This window comes from Daphnia pulicaria, chromosome 1, assembly GCF_021234035.1.
Source record: "Daphnia pulicaria isolate SC F1-1A chromosome 1, SC_F0-13Bv2, whole genome shotgun sequence".
Classification (NCBI taxonomy): domain Eukaryota; kingdom Metazoa; phylum Arthropoda; class Branchiopoda; order Diplostraca; family Daphniidae; genus Daphnia; species Daphnia pulicaria.
Window position 1 is genome coordinate 15,480,349 of NC_060913.1, and position 16,904 is coordinate 15,497,252.

Sequence of the window (16,904 nt, forward strand, 5' to 3'; positions counted from 1 at the left end):
TTCAGAAAACCTGCGACGTGAGACGCGATATAATGAATATTGCTGTCACTCAGTTTAACTTTGGACATTTTCTTTTTGATTCATGAAAATATATTACAACAGGATCGAAGGAATATTGAAATACAAAATTATTCATCAGCAGGGGAAACACCGCGCAATTTTCAGAAAATTTTGGTTCAAATTGATAAGCAATCTTCTATTTTATTTCGGACTTAACTATTTCGGAGAAATTGATGGAACGGTATTATTGTATCTAAAATATTTTGCGTTTGTTTGATTTGTTTATTATGACATAAGCTTCGCTTTATTATTTGCATACATATACTATGCTCTATGAAGATCAACTCGTTAACAACATAATTTTTCTACTTCTGCAGGAACCTATGGGTATGTTGGTTTTAGAAAACTGTTCAGTATCAATTAATCAAGAAGAGGAGCTCGAGGTTATCACTTTCACGATTATTTTCTCTGATGATCAAGACAGACATGTGTTCTCCTGCTTAAGTGTAAATCAAGCACAGAATTGGGTTGCAGCTCTAAGGCATGCCAGGTGCATTTCTAAATTATGTGATGCGATGTTAACAGTTGTGTGTACTTATTGTGTTTCTTTTATTCTTTTAATCAGCTATGAACATTTGAGAATCCAAGTTAAACTTTTAGAAAGTAAATTAGAATATCTTGGCGGGAAGGTACGAAAATTTAAAATATCTGAATCGGCATGCCAAAGATTACTTAACGCTTTACGTTTCAATCTTTTGATTGCGCAGAGAATTAATAACCCTGTTGGAAACACAATAATGGCGAATCATATCAGCCCTGTTGAAAGCAAACCATCATCTATTCTTTCACTTGATGACAATGATCAATTATTTAAACTCATTGGCTTGCGCTGCAAAGTAAGTCCCCCCAGTACTAGATTCTTCTAAAAGTCAACATTTAATGTTTTGTAATTTTTCTTTTGCAGAGTATGGCGTCAGCTGTGGTTCAGGTCTGTTTTGCTGATCCACCCAATAGATCCACATGGAACAAACGGCATTGTGGTGTAGTCTGCTTCATCGAAGATAATATCAAGAGATCCTATTTCCTTAGAGTATTTTGCCTCGACAGGCAATCTGCCATCTGGGAGCAAGAATTGTACAGTTCTTTTGACTACTGTGCACCAAGACCTTACTTTCACACTTTTGAGGGAGATGTCAGTCCTGACATTCATTTGATCATATTAGTAAATTACAATATCAATTTGGTTAATATTTTTCGAATGCAGGAATGTCGCATCGGGTTTAATTTTGCTAATGAAGGCGAGGCAGAATACTTTCTGATGGCTATCAAAGAATATTTGAGGATGAAATCGGAGAAACGAGGTGTGTACATTTTGATGTTGAAAAATAATGGTTGATTAATAACTCAGTTGTTGTGTTTTAGAACGCCGTCGTTTATCACAGCAGCAAGTGCAGCAACCGCAACCAGGAAAACCCACGCCAGTCGCCACGAACGGATCGGTGCCAAAATCTACAGCAGTACGATCAGCGACAATCACAAACAGTATAACAGTGACAAAAAAAGGGAAGAAAGACAAGAACAAGAAAATTACCAAAGCGGATATTGGAGGGCCATCAGATTTCAAACACATCAGTCACGTCGGATGGGACCCTAATCAAGGATTTGCACTTGACAACGTCGATCCAAATCTATTGAAGTTCTTCGCCAGAGTAAGAAAACTATTTCGCTCAGCATTTCTATGTTTATGATTTAACTTTTTTCTTTTGTAATGAAAGGCCGGCATATCGGAGAATCACTTGAAAGACAAAGCAACACGTGAATTCATCTACGATTTTATCGACAAACATGGAGGAAAAGAAGCGGCTATTCGTGAGATTTCGAATTTACAGTCATCCGGCGGCAGTTTGTTTTCAGCACCTCCGGTGCCAGCAAGGAATCCTCCGTCTACACCTCAGACGGCAAGGATCGCTCCTCCGGCACCACCCGTTTCAGCTCCACCGCCGCCACCTTCAAGAGTGATTGCCTCCCCTCCATCTGTTGCTCCTCCAGCACCTCCTCAACGGGCCCCACCACCGAAAATGGCACCAATTAACAACGTTGCACCCCCACCACCTCCTGTCGGTGCATCTCCTCCTCCACCACCACCTCCACCGCCTCCTTCATTTGGTGGACCCCCTGCTCCTCCTGTTCCTTCATTTGTTGTTTCGTCTCCGTCACTCCCACCCACTCCAGCTCAACCCGATGTCCGTGGCGCCCTGATGGACGCCATTAAAGAGGGACACAAACTCAAATCGGTGCCGAGTGATGCCGATCAATCGATAAAGAGTGGCGCTAAAGTGCCAGCCTTCGATTCACGCAACGATTTGTTGGGTCAAATAAGAGCAGGAAAGGAACTGAAACCCGTGGAGAAAAAGGCTTCTGTTGTTGCCGTCAGCGACGATGTCATGGAAGGTATGGCCGGTGCCTTGGCCAGGGCCTTGGAGGAAAGATGTCGTGTCATCCATTCCGACAGTGATGAAAGCGGCCAGGACCCAGATGAAGATGACGATTGGGACGATTAATTACAATAAAATAATTCAATTGGGACGATTAATTACAATAAAATAATTCATTAAAACATAACCTCCACCTGGGTCCTATGTTGTCGAAATGTGAGAATAAATACGGTGGTAATTTGTATGTAACAAAATTTGTATTTGAAATATCTAATATCACTCAGAAAGTAAAAGAAGGATTTTAAAAATTTAATTGGGACAGATGACACAAAAATCCGAAAAAATCACTACTCACGGAGATTAGGGATAGAATTTAAAATAATTTATACAATTTTGAATTAGGAGATGAAACCGGAAGTGGAAAATTCCCAGGGTAGAAAACCGCAACTGCCTCTTGGTGATGGGACTCGCCGGAGTGATGTTGCCGGAATGTTCTTCAGGTAACACCAGCCGTCAATCCAACTAAAGGCGTTACATCCACTCGAGTCTATGCAGGTTTTAGCGCACAATTCAACGGGAATGTGTTCGAATCGAATATCGAAACCGGGAAAGTCGCAATTCGCCAGCCATTTGACGCCACCGCCTATGGTGTTCCATTCGGACCATTGTTTATTACCGAGCGGAACTCCGTCGACCGCACGAAAACTCATCGAAAGCGCCGCCAACACAAAGCAAATGCATGTCAGACCAATGTTTTGCATCTTCCTACTTTTTTAATTGATTTTTACAAAATGAAATAAGAAATTATTAATTTTGTTTTTTTTACCTAACTCTGAGGCTCACCACGAATAAAACTGAAATGAAGGACAAATGGCGGTTCACCTATACGAAGAGAAAGTGATCGTAAAAATTGAAATTGTCTGTCAATTTATACCGTCAGATGTAGCAGAATTTATCAACGATTGTTGGACGAAAAAAGAAACAAAGGAGCTGCTAAGCGGAGGAGAATCGCTAAGATTTAAGTTGAGAAAAACATCCGCTTTACGAAACTATAACTACGAAATGCAAACGTATGGAAGTGCAATTTGATAAGCATTTTACTGATTTTAACAGCAAATGGCTTTTTCTTCGAAACTCTTTTTATCAACGAAATGCTTGAATACAAACTTTTGTTGGTAAGAGTGTATTTATGAGTCAATAAGGTCAACTTGGATCACTTCTCAACATTTTTTTTGTTTTACTAAAATAACAATTATTCAAATTCCCAGGGGAGAAAACCGCAACCGCCTCCACTGGAAGTGGGAGGGGATCTCTTTAGTGCTGCTGCAGGTAAATTCTTCAGGTAACACCATCCGTCCATCCAGCTGAAGGCGTTACATCCGCTGGTATCCGTGCAGAGATCGCTACACTTACAGTGGGAACACCGACCTCCGATGTATTCGTATTTAATGTCGTAGCCAGGGAAGTCGCAGTCCGGGAGCCATTTAATACCGTCACTGGTGGTTTTCCATTCAGTCTGTTTTGGGCCAGGATTTTCCCCTATGTCGGCCAGTTGAGTCGCTTCGGCATTCGTCTCTGGCACTGTAAGAAATAAATATGTATTAACTTCAAACAGCGATATTCAAATATATAACACTCTAATTTGTCCAATATATATGAGTTACCGGGATTCTCCAATTCGTCCGTGTCCGCTATTACCGACACCACAGTGAATAAAAACATAATGCATATCTTTTTCATCATCCTACCAGACACGAATTGCTCGTAAAATGTAATGATGGGCAATAATTTTTTCTGAAATGGCTAGAAATGAATTCACTTACAACAGCAGTTAACAGAATGATAACGAAGCGAATAGCGATCAAGCTCTTTATACTCCGTCCGCTGCTGAAGAATGGCTTGTACTTGGAATTTGTCCACGATTGAAGAACGTACAAACAAAGAAAAAAAAAAGAATATCCGACAAGACTGCCAGATTTCTCCCGTACGTAATTGTAAAACTAATTTAGCATAGTTAAACAAAATACTGTTTGACTATAATAAAGAATGGTTGGTGTATCTCATTTTGTAAGTTATTTTTGAAGTTGCGTAGTAGGGTTGGTGACAGATTTTTCCCCCACTCCTCGTTCTGAAATTTTCTAAAAAGAAAACGTTCGAAAATGATGTTCCCAAAGGGCCCAAAGGTATAGTACCTTTGACTTTTGTACTATCATTTTATCTGGTAACCGCATTGGGATTTAGATTCTAAATCTCTCTTTCACTTTTCCATTTGCCCGTGTGTAATTCAGTGTAATGGCAAGCCACAAGAGGTTATACAGGCGCCTCTTGTGCGCTTGTCGCCAAAGTTTCTTTGAATTTTTATGTTCAATTGAAAAGCAATCGTGGCATCATCGTTACACCTGGGGCTATCTGCTGATATTACATAAATGTTGTCGTCTTTTACAGAATTTTCATTTGTCGAAATTTCTGCTAGTGAACATCAGCCGCTACCTTTGTTACCTATCCTAATTAATGTAGTACAAATAAAGTCTCCAAGTAATTTCATCCGCAAAAAGTACAACATCCGAAATGACCATAGCGTGGGCCTTTCTTGCGCTTGCTGCACTATCGATAGCATCGGATTCCGTATCGTCTCAGCAGTTGGACATTTACAATTCAGGTTTCAAAGTTTTATCCCAAGCTGTATCTCCCCTAAAATCTCTGCTTGACTCAGTCGGCCTGCCGATTCTACCGCAAATCTATCAACCTAATCCGCAAACTAGCACCCGACAGCAATCGAAGCCGACCACAAAATCTCCGAAGAGAAAAGTTAAGAATCAGCAGCGGACTGTGTACGATTCAAATTCACGCGCTTATTATCCGGATTCCTACGTTACAGAAGATTTTGCTCCGGCTGCTGGGCCCGATCGGTCTCGAAACTCTCGACAGAAGTTTCAACACCGCAGAAAATCTCTGAAAAACAATCAGGATAATGGCAACTATTCGTAATCCTTTTCGGCATTTTTCGAAACGAATACGATTTTTAGATAAATGGGAACAAGTGAATGTTTAGTTATCCTGTATTTCTTGCGGTGTTATGTAGACTGTTCAGTAGCTAATAAAAACAACGCATGTTTTCCCTTCGACAGTCTTTTTATTTGGCTTGTCATATGATTTTCCGTTATTATTGGTCACAAGGGATGTATAGAAATTAAGATCTCAATAGTATACGTAATAGTATACGCTTAGTAGTCGTCGGAAAATCTTGGAATAAGGTCAAATCTAATACATAACTCGTCAGACAAGAGACAGGACAAGTGCTCACCGTAAGTCAACCGTCGTGAAATTTTGATGTTTTACCAAATTTTCTTTTCTACTACGTGAGTTGTTGAATTATAAAGCATTTTGCAATTTTAGGTAAATTATTTGAAATTTGATTTTCATCCGACTAATAATGCGGAAGATGATGTATTATTTGTTTCCGCTCTGTGTGGTAACGGCGGTGATGTGGGTTCCGGTTACGTACGCCAAGTGGGACGATTACAATCCCGGCTCTGGCGGAATCAAGTGGCTTCCGAACTGCGACTATCCGGGCTTCGACATCGCCAGCCAACCCATTATGGCGGAGCAGTGCGGCAGAGCTTGCATCGACACAGTTGGGTGTAACGCTTTCAGCTGGCACGACGGCTGGTGTTTCCTGAAGCGGAAACCTGTCAATGTTCATCGTTCTCCGCTCTTAGTCGGCGGAAGGTGCGGTTTCCTTCCGTGGGAGTTTGACGAGACATCGATCATCCAAACCAACAACTTTGCTAAAAGTGTTGTAAACACGATTTCTCAAGTTAATCCCCAGCAGACGAATTATCCACTAAATTCTCCAATTAACCAACGGCAATTTTCACCCAGAAAATCTCAAATTACACCACAAAGAAACGTTCAGCATGAACCTTCTGGAAAGTTGAATATCCCCTCAATTTTAATCGGAAAACTGAACAGTCCAAATCATAATAAAATGAACAAGGGATACTCAAATTCGTATCCGGACCATTCGGAAGATTCGGAAGACGAGGATTACGGTAGCCATCAAGAAGAAGATTACAATAGAGAGGATAATATCGACGATGAAGGTAGCCAACTTGAACTAGACGGTATTAACGACGGCGATAATCAACCAGCGGAAGATATTGAAACTGAAGATAATCAACTAGAGGAAATTGAAGGTGAAGATAGTCAACCGAGTGATGTAAACGACGGCGATAATCAACCGGGTGATATTGACGACGAAAATAATCAATTAGATGATATTACTGACGACGACAATAATCAACCGGGTGATGGGGACTACGACGATGATCAACCTGGTGATGGGGACTACGAAGATAACTAATTAATTGTACGGCTTATTATAGACCAGCAAGAAGAATTGATATGATGAAAATGCAACCGTTTATAGTAATAGAATTAGTTGCCCTACTTTTGTTTTCAAATTATGTTTTTTTCTTGTTGGAAGCGTTGCGTTTTAAAATTAAATATAGGCTAGTGTATGAAACGAAATGATGTATTAGCAGTTATTCTTTCAGAAATAAAAGTTTTGGGGTAATTTATTGTTTCGGGAACCCCAAGCTGCATCACTACGGCATGAAAATTCAAATTCCAGCGCGTTCTAGTTTGTCCAGTACTCACCAGAAAGTCATCTATTGGTCGAACCGAAAACTTTATGATTTCATTAGTTCAACGTCGATTCATAAATGATTTTTGTCGATATTGCTTATGTTGTGTCATTCTTCAGATAATAACAATTGATCATATCACCGCATCGGATGTTAATAATTTTTAAAAATTGTATTGCGAAAAGAATAGGAATACAGCCAAGATAAAACCAGTTATCACGAACAGCTACATGCTACATACTTTAGAAATATTCAAAACACATTTTTGTTTAATAATGTCCTCTGTTATCACCAGCAGATTGTTGCTGCTGTACAGGAACGGACTGCGAAGAAGCTGGACCAACACTTGACTGTTGCTGCTGCTGCTGCTGCTGCTGTTGTTCCTGTTGGGAAGCGAATGTCTGTTGCTGGGCAGCAGCCTAGGCAAAAGAATCCCCAGTCGGGACATGATGAGGCTTAACTGTCGCCACAGGATTGATGGTGATGCAAGAGCAAATGTATTGCGTAGTTTGCGCTGTGGCAGCAGCGGCGGCAGCAGCAGCAATCACTGGCCTGACTTTTTCAGCGCCGAATAGTGGACCTGCCGATTCTACTGGTCTCTGTTGTTCAGCTGCGAAGGCCGCTGGGCTATTCGGAACAACCGGCTGACTAACGTACGACGACGACTGACCACTACCACCTGTAACTCCTCCGTGAAAGTCACCCGCTGCTTCAGCCGTTTGCGATCCTTGACTTCCAGCCGGCCTGAAATTTTAAGAGAATAGCCTATTTAAAATGTTTTAAAATATTATTTGAATTTGATGTGATTAACTTACTGGTACGAGCTGGAGCAGGAAGCGCTAACGCCCAACATTGCGCAAATTACTAGAACCTAAATAAAAAAGAATATAGCTTATAGAAAATATATCGCTCCGATAGACACAAATACATTTCTAGACAATCTAATTTAATCTAAAATTTCTATTCATCGAATTATTTTCTACGATTGAAAAATTAATTAAAGCTACAAACACGGAATTTTCATGGTCAACTTGTCATCTGAAAAGTTGGAAAAATATTAGCCGACTAAATACTTACAGTTTTGAAAGTATTCATGCTGGAGTAGGAATTGAAGTTGTTTACTGGTTTAAAATAAAAATAAAATTGACCCTGTATTCTTTAGATAGGGATCACCATAATTCTTCGACAGGTAACGACCTAGTTTTTTCTGGGGAAAGCTGTACACTATAGACAACCATTTCTAAAAATTTAACCTTTAGGTAGATAGGCAACAAAGGACATTCAACTCATTTTCCCAATAAAATTGGCACCACGGAAATTCAAATAGGCTATAGGTCAACATCCATCTGCATAGCCTATATCGATCTACCTATTTATAGGATGGTATTAACTGCTGGCACCATAGGCTGGCGGTCTCCGGGCGGTCTCTGCTCGGCAATAAGAACGAAATAAATCCGCTTTAATGCATTGACGATAAACTTTAAAATAGTACGTATCCGAACTGTGAATATCAAATATGGCATAAATTAAAAAAAAACAGCAAATTGAATATATCAGTAAAGGAGAGATTGCATGGCATGCAAATCATTGTGCTTTTCATATATACGTATTTATAGACCTTTTTTTATGCATAGGAATTGGGAGCGGGATTTTGCCAAAGTGCCACGGGGATATATTTATAATATAGACACTGCTGGAACTGTCAAGGCTTTCAACTCAATTGGGTCGTCTTCCAGTCCACTTGTAATCCACCGAATCGCTAATGAAAAATATAAAAGACCCTAGATTTATGCTGCGGCTGCTGCCGCCGCTGCTGCTGGGATTGTCCAAAATATATACCCCATACCGTATACGATAGACGCCGTACTTTTATAATCCGATCCTGCAAGCAGCGAAGCGAACACAAAGATAAAAAACAAGCCATACGAGTGAATGAACAAGTTAGACAGCGTGTGAGGATATGAAGAAGCATTTACATGTAATTAAGATAGTTATAGGAATAATTCAAAAGGGATCGTATCCAGCGGATTGCCTAGTTGTATTCCGTGTACTACTTCTCTCGCCAGATTTCCAACGGGGCAACAGACAGCGCATCAATCGGAAATAATGCAATTGACAAAAAAAAAACCTGATGAATTGTGTTACAAACGGACGGAAGTATCGGACCGGAAACATCTTATTTATTCGATTCCGTTTTCTATTATTGTGTGCTGGTGCTGCCTGCGATGGCAAATCATGCGACTCATCTCGTCGAAGCAGCCGGCGTCGTGTCGGCGTCGCGGAGAATGCGATTAGAGTCGATGGAGCAATCAAGAATGGAATCGTCTTCAATCCGCCAGCGCATCCGTCGCCCGGGCTTTGAACGATTTGCTGGAAGGACCTTGGCATGTATATGCACTCGAGACGGCCGAAGCGCCTGACGTTTCCCATTACGAGAAACGACAAAGGGAAACGATAAGGGGAAACGCGTGGCAACAGTCTTTTTCAATAGTTAGATATAAAAGATTTCATTTATATGTAGAGCTTCGGCTCCCGTACTCTGCTGGGTGCTGGCGTCCGTTTGATTGTTGCCGCCATTCTTGAAACATGTCACACCGCTATAGGCTATATAATAGTCTTATAGGTAACGGAGACAAGTTGCTCTGAGGCATCTGAGCACAGTGAGCAAGCAGTCAGCTGGCTGGGTGGGCTGTTTTTTTTTTTAAATGAAAAAATCAAACATAGACACGTATAAATACGCAAAAATATATAAATTAAATATAATAATAAATAAAATAAATATCTAATCATTTTTGAAGTAGATTTAATAACTTAAATTAAAAAAATAAACGCTGTGAAAAGATTACCTTGCAACGGTGAGTACGAGACTAGAGAAAGAGACAGACAGAGTGACAGACAACAACGAAGAGGAGTGTGTACTGTGAAAAGGAAAAAGGGGTGTTGATTACTTGATTCGCTGCTACAAACGGCGTTCCATACATTTACATCACAATTCACACGACTATCTCGTGGTTTTGATTTTCTGTTTTTTTTCCCTCTTACTTGAGACACTTGGTGAGTAAAATAACATTAACCTGATTTTGTTTTTAGTGACAACGTTTCTCACGTAATCATTTTACATCTGAAGTTGTAGTGTTAAATCTAAAAGCCGCCATGTGAAGCATTGCATGTGAGCTAGCATGTGAGCCAGTGAGCATAATATGCTGACGAATATTGGTCTTCATTTCACAATATAGATTTTCTTGTGTGATTAAATACAAATTTGTTTGCCTTGATTCTGCTAGACTTTGCAAGAGACAGGCTGGGTTATCAGTTTTGAACGAGGCAGCCTTATTCCAAACCTCATTTCTTTCTGTGGTCAAAACATGAATCCAATTGCTGCCCCTGAAGATGAGGGTCAGGTAAATATCAAATATTTGTCGTGGCTTACTTAAATAATTACATCTGTTATCTTCATACTTGTATTTCCCTTGTCAGCTTACAAAACTTACAACTTTCTGTTTTTCCAGGCAACGGCAAGAGAAATTGAAGAGGAAAAAGCACTTAGGCGATTTATTCACTTACAGTTCCCGTCTTGCACTGATCTTGATCTAGTCAGATTATTTCTTCATCGCTATCGCTATCGCCCTGACCCCCCGCCGCGAGTGGAAGATAAGAAGCAAGGTATAAAAGCAGCATTTTAAAGATTAACTTAAAGTTGAGTAAGAAACTAAAAATTTGTTTCGTCTTGAAGTTATCCGATTAGAAATTTGTCCGGCCTTATACTTGTCTGTAATCTAAAATACCGTTGCATGTTCAAGGTGAAATAGAAAATCTGAAGGAAAAGCAACTATTTTGGGCGGCACTTTTCGAAGAGAAGAAATTAGCGTCTCAACTTGCCTCGCTCGCGACTAAAAATGTGGATGGGATCACGTACGATGACATGCCGCAGTACGGCCAAATACACGTCAAAGCTGAATCCGGCTCAACATTGGGTGACAATTTTCAGAGTGACATGTTCATTGTAACGGCTCAACTGACCCGGACTAATAACACTGTCAAAGACGATACTTCCATTAGTACTTTGAGTACTTTTGTTAAGGTATCTTCTTATTTAAATACGGCAATATCAGCCAGAAAAAAGTATTAATACTGAAATATTATGTTTTACATTTGAAGGTGCAGCCGTCGAATTCGTTTCTGCGTCAAGCGGCGGACGATATGTGCGCTCATCACCGTGAGATCAACATGTACCACAATTTCTTTAGACTCCTGCGGGAAGTGCACGAAGACCATCCAATGTTATTTTATTTTCTGAATGTTCCGGATGTGTACTACAGCCATATTGAGGATATAATCCCGGGAGAAACGGATGGATCGGCAACTTGTATTCTCCTTGAAAATCTCAAAACCGAAGGCTATCGTATGGCTGATAAAGTAGAAGGAGGTGATTATCAACACTGTAAAATGGCACTTAATTCACTGGCCCATTACCACGCCTTGACGTTGAGTGCGGTGAGAAAATGGAAGGATCCGACAACTGGCGAATTATCACACGTTCCGTCCTCTGCAAAGTTCCTTGTAGAAGAAAAAACATTTTACGAGTATGGGATGGTAAAATACATTGAAAATTCTTTTAAATGTTTCCTCGATTTTGTCCAAAAAGAGGAAAGACCTGACGTAAGCACTAAAATATATTATTTTCATTCAATCTTTAATTAAATTCTTAAAAAATTGATAAAAGTTAGGTGAATGGCTAGCAGAATTGCTACAACGTCTACCGGAGATCATCCTCGTCGACACTTTGGAAAGTTCTGGTCCATTGGCTTGCATCTTGCACGGAGATTACTGTATTAACAACATTTTGTTCAAATACGACTCAATACGAGTCAAAGGAACAAATATTCCAGTTTCATTGAAGATGCTTGATTTTCAAACGTCGAGGATCGGCCATCCACTCAGCGACGTCCTCTATTTCTTTTACTCGAGCACCAAACCGGAAACAAGAGAGGAAGACATGCTCGTTTTGCTTCGCTACTATTTCAACACATTGACGGCCGATTTACGACTCTTGAGCGTTTCACTCGACGACTACACCTGGCAAGACTTTTTGTCTGATTACAAGAAGAGATCCTTGATGTGGATGTTTATGGGCGTCATGGTTCTTTCGGGTGTCCTGAACAAAAAATCCGTTAGTAATTTGCAAGATCTAGACGCAGAAGAGAAGCTCAAGGGGCCAAAACCAGGTGAATGACTTACTGTATTTCTCCTGTTTGTTGTATTGAATACCTATAAGATATTCACATAATTAAAAATATTCTTTTATTCTTCATATTCAGAGACGAACATGGAACCAATCAAGGGAGAAATGGGAATCAGTCTTGGAATGGAAGAAACAATGAAGAACATGATGGTGTCCTACGAACTGAGTGATAGTGCGATTTTATCTGAAAGTCTAATTAAACTCATGGATGAGGTCAAAGCTCTAAATTGCTGCTAAGTTCAGCGATTCAATTCCTAGTTGGATACATTCATCCAATAATTTTGCGAAATACAATTTCAATCAACATTTCGAATGTTGTTTTAATATTTTATTATGGCGGGATTCAATTGTTTCATTGTTTGTCGATGTGTGAAACTTTTATCATTAGCGATGACAAAACTCTTTTAAATTATTTTCAATTCTAGTTGAAATATGAGATCGAATCTCGAATAGGAGATCGATTTCCAAATTTGAATAGATAATTACAAAACAAAAAGTGTTTCTTTTATTTGTACAAGCCGATAATAATAAGGGGTGCAAATGCTGTGAAAAAGAAAATTTTTCTTTGTTGTTCTGAAAACGTTTTCTTACCGTTCCCCTTTGGAGACCTACTTTCATCGGCTGTTTCGTAACGACAAAAGCTCTAACGCATATACAGTTGGACAAAAGAATTATCTCCGTGTTTATCTCCAAGAATTATTGTCACCCGAGTGAAAAGTTTTCATAAAGTGACAAGTTACTTTGATTTTTTCGCTTATCTTGTAAACTCTTGTCGGCAAATTATAATGCCCATTTTTCTGGACATAAAGATAGATTAGATAAAGACCAGTAAGTAGACAGTAAAGTGGTCTTTATCTATGATTCTGGACATATGAAAGTACTTGATCGTCGATTTTAGTGTTGACATGAAGACTATAGACGTTTTGAGTGGCGACAGACGAATGAAATTTATTATGGTGACATTCGTGAATTTGACTTTACTCTGATTGTGAAACCACGTGAAACAACCAAAAGGTATAAGTGATTGTCAGTTCACTCAAGTTATTAATCAACGTCTAATAAACATGACATTTCCATTCCATTTAGTGATATTTGACTCAATTTCAACACCATGCTGGTGATAAGAGCAACCTGGTAACATCAGCAACATACTCTTCAATATAAAATGAAGCCCCACTACTTCAAAGGAAACATTTCGAATAATCAGGCGATTTCTACTTGAACAACAAAAGAGGAGAATGTCTCCGATTACATTTCTGTCAATTATCACTTTGATTGCTTCCCTGTTGTTGAAGACGTCCAATGGACATGGAATGATGTTGGATCCACCTAATCGTGGACAACCAAAAGGTATAAGTGATTGTCAGTCCACTCAAGTTATTAATCAACGTCTAATAAACATGACATTTCCATTCCATTTAGTGATATTTGACTCAATTTCAACACCATGCTGGTGATAAGAGCAACCTGGTACAGTTCTAGCAACATACTTTTCAACATAAAATGAAGCTCCACTACGTGAAATGGAAACATTTCAAACAATCAGGTGATTTCTACTTGAACAACAAAAGAGGAGAATGTCTCCGATTACATTTCTGTCAATTATCACTTTGATTGCTTCCCTGTTGTTGAAGACGACCAACGGACATGGAATGATGTTGGATCCACCTAATCGTTCGTCCATGTGGCACTACGGAAATAAATTCAATCCCACCATTTGCTGCAACACACACCGGAAGGAACTTGTCGGAAAATTAGTTTTGGAGTATTTAATCATCAGAAATTATTTGGCAACTAAAAAGTGGGTTAAAGAATTCAGTCAACAATCAAAGTCAAAATCACTGCGTAAACAATCTAAAGTGATCTCTTAGTCTCTTTTTCTTTGTTTCATTTTACCATACTGCCGTTCTTAGTTTCTTACTGACTAATGTACAGTTGAAGAAACAATTCAAGCAATAAAACGTGTTCAAAATGTGTTAAAACCTAGTTGTTTGATTATTTAATTACCGATGTAGTTTTCACACAATAAAAACAAACATAAACTGAGTAAATGACGGCTGGCTAACATGGTTCTTCTGCTTAGTTACCATGGTTTCGACTAATTCACAAATTTTTTTTTCCCTTTATCCATTATATACCCGCCACGACCTCTACCAAACTAGCTGTTGCTAGAAAAGCGAAAGAGCGCAATATTAATTTTTTTTTAAATATTGTATTTAACGAATCATCACATGAAAAAATGAAATGTGATGCTACAAATATTTTAAACAATAAAAAAAAACAATTTTTCTAGAACTGTAATTTTATACTTAACAGAATGAAAAATAAGATGCTATTTCCTATCTTTCCCATGTTAAGACTCCCTTCACCTTCAACTAGCGCCACCAGTCGTCCTGAAAAAGCGCCCCCATCGGAAGGGCCCAGTGGAGGTACCTTTCAACCTATTATACCATGATCTAAATCCTCTTGTCAACAACGAAGGTTATATAGAAATTCCCCCTTTTTCCCCCAGTCATGTATTCATCACTATAATTTAGAGAATAAATCAATTCATTTACAATGGATTTATTCAACTTAAATGGGGGTAAAAAGGGGTTTGGTTACTGCGACTAAATGATTATGTAATTTTAAGAACCGTTCAATGTTTTGACTTCGTCTATGAGTCTGAGGATACGGTCAGTTAGAACGGGATTGTCGCTCAACTTTTGTGACGACATCATGTTCCTCATGGATTCCTCCACATCGAGGCTCATTCCGCTTTCACCTTTGACTTTTTCCTCGTCCGACACTAAATTTCAAAATTCAACAATGGAATTTAAAGGTAAATATATAACAAAATTGTTTCACCTTTTGGTTCTTTTAGCCGCTCCTCGGCATCCATTTCATCCAATTTGGTCAGAGTTTTCTTGTTCAAAACAAAAGACAAGACCATGATACCCATAAACATCAACATCAAGGATCTCTTCTTGTAATCAGACCAAAAGTCTTGCCAGGTGTAGTCGTCGAGTGAAACGCTCAAGAGTTCCAAATCGACCGTCAATGTGTCGAAATAGTGGCGAAGCAAAACGAGCATGTGTTTCTCTCTTGTTTCCGGTTTGGTGCTCGAGTAAAAGAAATAGAGGACGTCGCTGAGTGGATGGCCGATCCTCGACGTTTGAAAATCAAGCATCTTCAATGAAACTGGAATATTTGTTTCTTTGACGTCGTATTTGAACAAAATGTTGTTGATCCAGTAGTCGCCGTGAAGAATGCAACCCAATGGACCGCTGCTTTCCAATGTATCCACCAGGATGACCTCTGATATACGGGACGTAAAGGAAGTCACCCATTCAACAAGCTAATAATTAAAACAAGTTAGTTTTTAAAATATTAGATTCAAAACAAGTTATGTATTTTCTCACATCAGGTCTTTCGATTTTTTTTAGGAAATTGACGATCGACACGGAAAACCCTGAAATGATTTGGACGATATCCCCGTCGTGCATTGTTTTTTCTTCTACGAGAAACTTTGCAGAAGATGGAACTTGTGATAATTCGCCAGTTGTCAGATCCTTCCATTTTCTCACCGCACTCAACGTCAAGGCGTGGTAATGGGCCAGTGAAGTAAGTGCCATTTTACAGTGTTGATAATCAGCTCCTTCCACTTTATCAGCCATACGATAGCCTTCGGCTTTGAGATTTTCAAGGAGAATACAAGTTCCCGATCCATCCGTCTCTCCCGGGATTATATCCTCAATATGGCTGTAGTACACATCCGGAACATCCAGCGGAATTTTTTTGTCTGGACGGTGTATTTCCCTCAAGAGTTTAAAGAAATTTTGGTAAATGTTGATTTCTCGTTGATGAACACGATATTTGCAAACTGATTTGCGAATAAAGATATTCGACGGCAAAACCTTTAATAATATAATTTTTTTAATTAGCGTCAAAACCAGTTACTAAATAATTACCTTGATGAAGGTACTCAATGTTTTTTCCCCGGTATCGCGTAGCATTTGCACCGTTACAATGAACGTGTCACTTTGAAAATTGTCACCCAATGCTGAGCCGGATTCAACTTTGACGTGTATTTGGCCGTACTGCGTCATGTCATAGTAAGTGACGCCATGATCCACATGTTTAGTCGCGAGCGAGGCAAGTTGGGATGTCAATTTCTCCTCTTCGAATAGCGTCTTCCAAAACGCTTGTCGTTCAGCCAGACTTTCCACTTCGCAGGTCATTTTTTTTTCTGCTTTGAAATAATAGGATTTGTGGATAATTTACCACTAATCAAAAACTAAAATCACTTTTACCGTTAGAATGTACCACTACCACAGATTAAGAGGGGAAAGAGCACGATCCTCCCTATAGCCGGCTGAGACCTGAGAGAAACTGTCAGGATAATACTCGTTACTACCGCTGCGGCGCTGCAAACGGTTTAGAGGAGGCTTTTTGGTGAATTTTCCTTTTTCCCTACTGACTAGGGTCTTTAAACTTTAACCTTAATTTTAAAAATCGACTATATGTGCTTTATTTTTAATTTCTCCTGTGTAATTTTTTTTATGACTTCTTTATCATGTATTGAAAATAGCAAAAAAATTG

General features: G+C 39.3%; 4 protein-coding genes and 1 long non-coding RNA gene across 7 annotated transcripts; 3 read left to right on the forward strand and 2 right to left on the reverse strand.

Annotated features, from left to right (window-relative positions):
* The first annotated feature begins 326 nt into the window (after nt 1-326).
* Nucleotides 327-2,561, forward strand: LOC124340643 (neural Wiskott-Aldrich syndrome protein-like). The gene is made up of 7 exons (XM_046793282.1): nt 327-550; nt 626-689; nt 768-896; nt 965-1,192; nt 1,265-1,361; nt 1,423-1,709; nt 1,776-2,561. Exons 1-7 carry the CDS (start codon nt 327-329, stop codon nt 2,559-2,561), a joined length of 1,815 nt encoding a protein of 604 aa, XP_046649238.1.
* Nucleotides 2,562-7,253: 4,692 nt separating this feature from the next.
* LOC124330037 lies at nt 7,254-8,197 on the reverse strand. Its single transcript, XM_046788683.1, has 3 exons — nt 8,159-8,197; nt 7,897-7,952; nt 7,254-7,825 (listed from the first exon to the last, which is right to left on the reverse strand). Exons 1-3 carry the CDS (start codon nt 8,174-8,176, stop codon nt 7,501-7,503), a joined length of 399 nt encoding a protein of 132 aa, XP_046644639.1. The 5' UTR covers nt 8,177-8,197; the 3' UTR covers nt 7,254-7,500.
* Nucleotides 8,198-9,937: 1,740 nt separating this feature from the next.
* Nucleotides 9,938-12,632, forward strand: LOC124320970. Its single transcript, XM_046783883.1, has 7 exons — nt 9,938-10,135; nt 10,366-10,482; nt 10,591-10,744; nt 10,882-11,162; nt 11,240-11,740; nt 11,805-12,306; nt 12,400-12,632. The coding sequence occupies exons 2-7, from the start codon at nt 10,447-10,449 to the stop codon at nt 12,558-12,560; spliced, it is 1,635 nt and encodes a 544-aa protein (XP_046639839.1). The 5' UTR covers nt 9,938-10,135; nt 10,366-10,446; the 3' UTR covers nt 12,561-12,632.
* A 1,047-nt stretch (nt 12,633-13,679) lies between these two features.
* On the forward strand, nt 13,680-14,296 carry LOC124320973. Its single transcript, XR_006914094.1, has 2 exons — nt 13,680-13,869; nt 13,958-14,296. It is a non-coding gene; the product is annotated as an uncharacterized LOC124320973 (long non-coding RNA).
* A 576-nt stretch (nt 14,297-14,872) lies between these two features.
* Nucleotides 14,873-16,745, reverse strand: LOC124320971. Of its 3 annotated transcripts, none has more exons than XM_046783886.1 (5): nt 16,616-16,745; nt 16,274-16,554; nt 15,725-16,219; nt 15,171-15,660; nt 14,873-15,111 (listed from the first exon to the last, which is right to left on the reverse strand). In XM_046783886.1, exons 2-5 carry the CDS (start codon nt 16,541-16,543, stop codon nt 14,951-14,953), a joined length of 1,416 nt encoding a protein of 471 aa, XP_046639842.1. In that variant the 5' UTR covers nt 16,544-16,554; nt 16,616-16,745; the 3' UTR covers nt 14,873-14,950. The 3 variants fall into 3 exon arrangements, with proteins under 3 accessions (XP_046639842.1, XP_046639841.1, XP_046639840.1); XM_046783885.1 differs by having other exon boundaries at nt 16,274-16,551; nt 16,610-16,745; XM_046783884.1 differs by having other exon boundaries at nt 16,274-16,550; nt 16,616-16,744.
* Nucleotides 16,746-16,904: the final 159 nt, after the last annotated feature.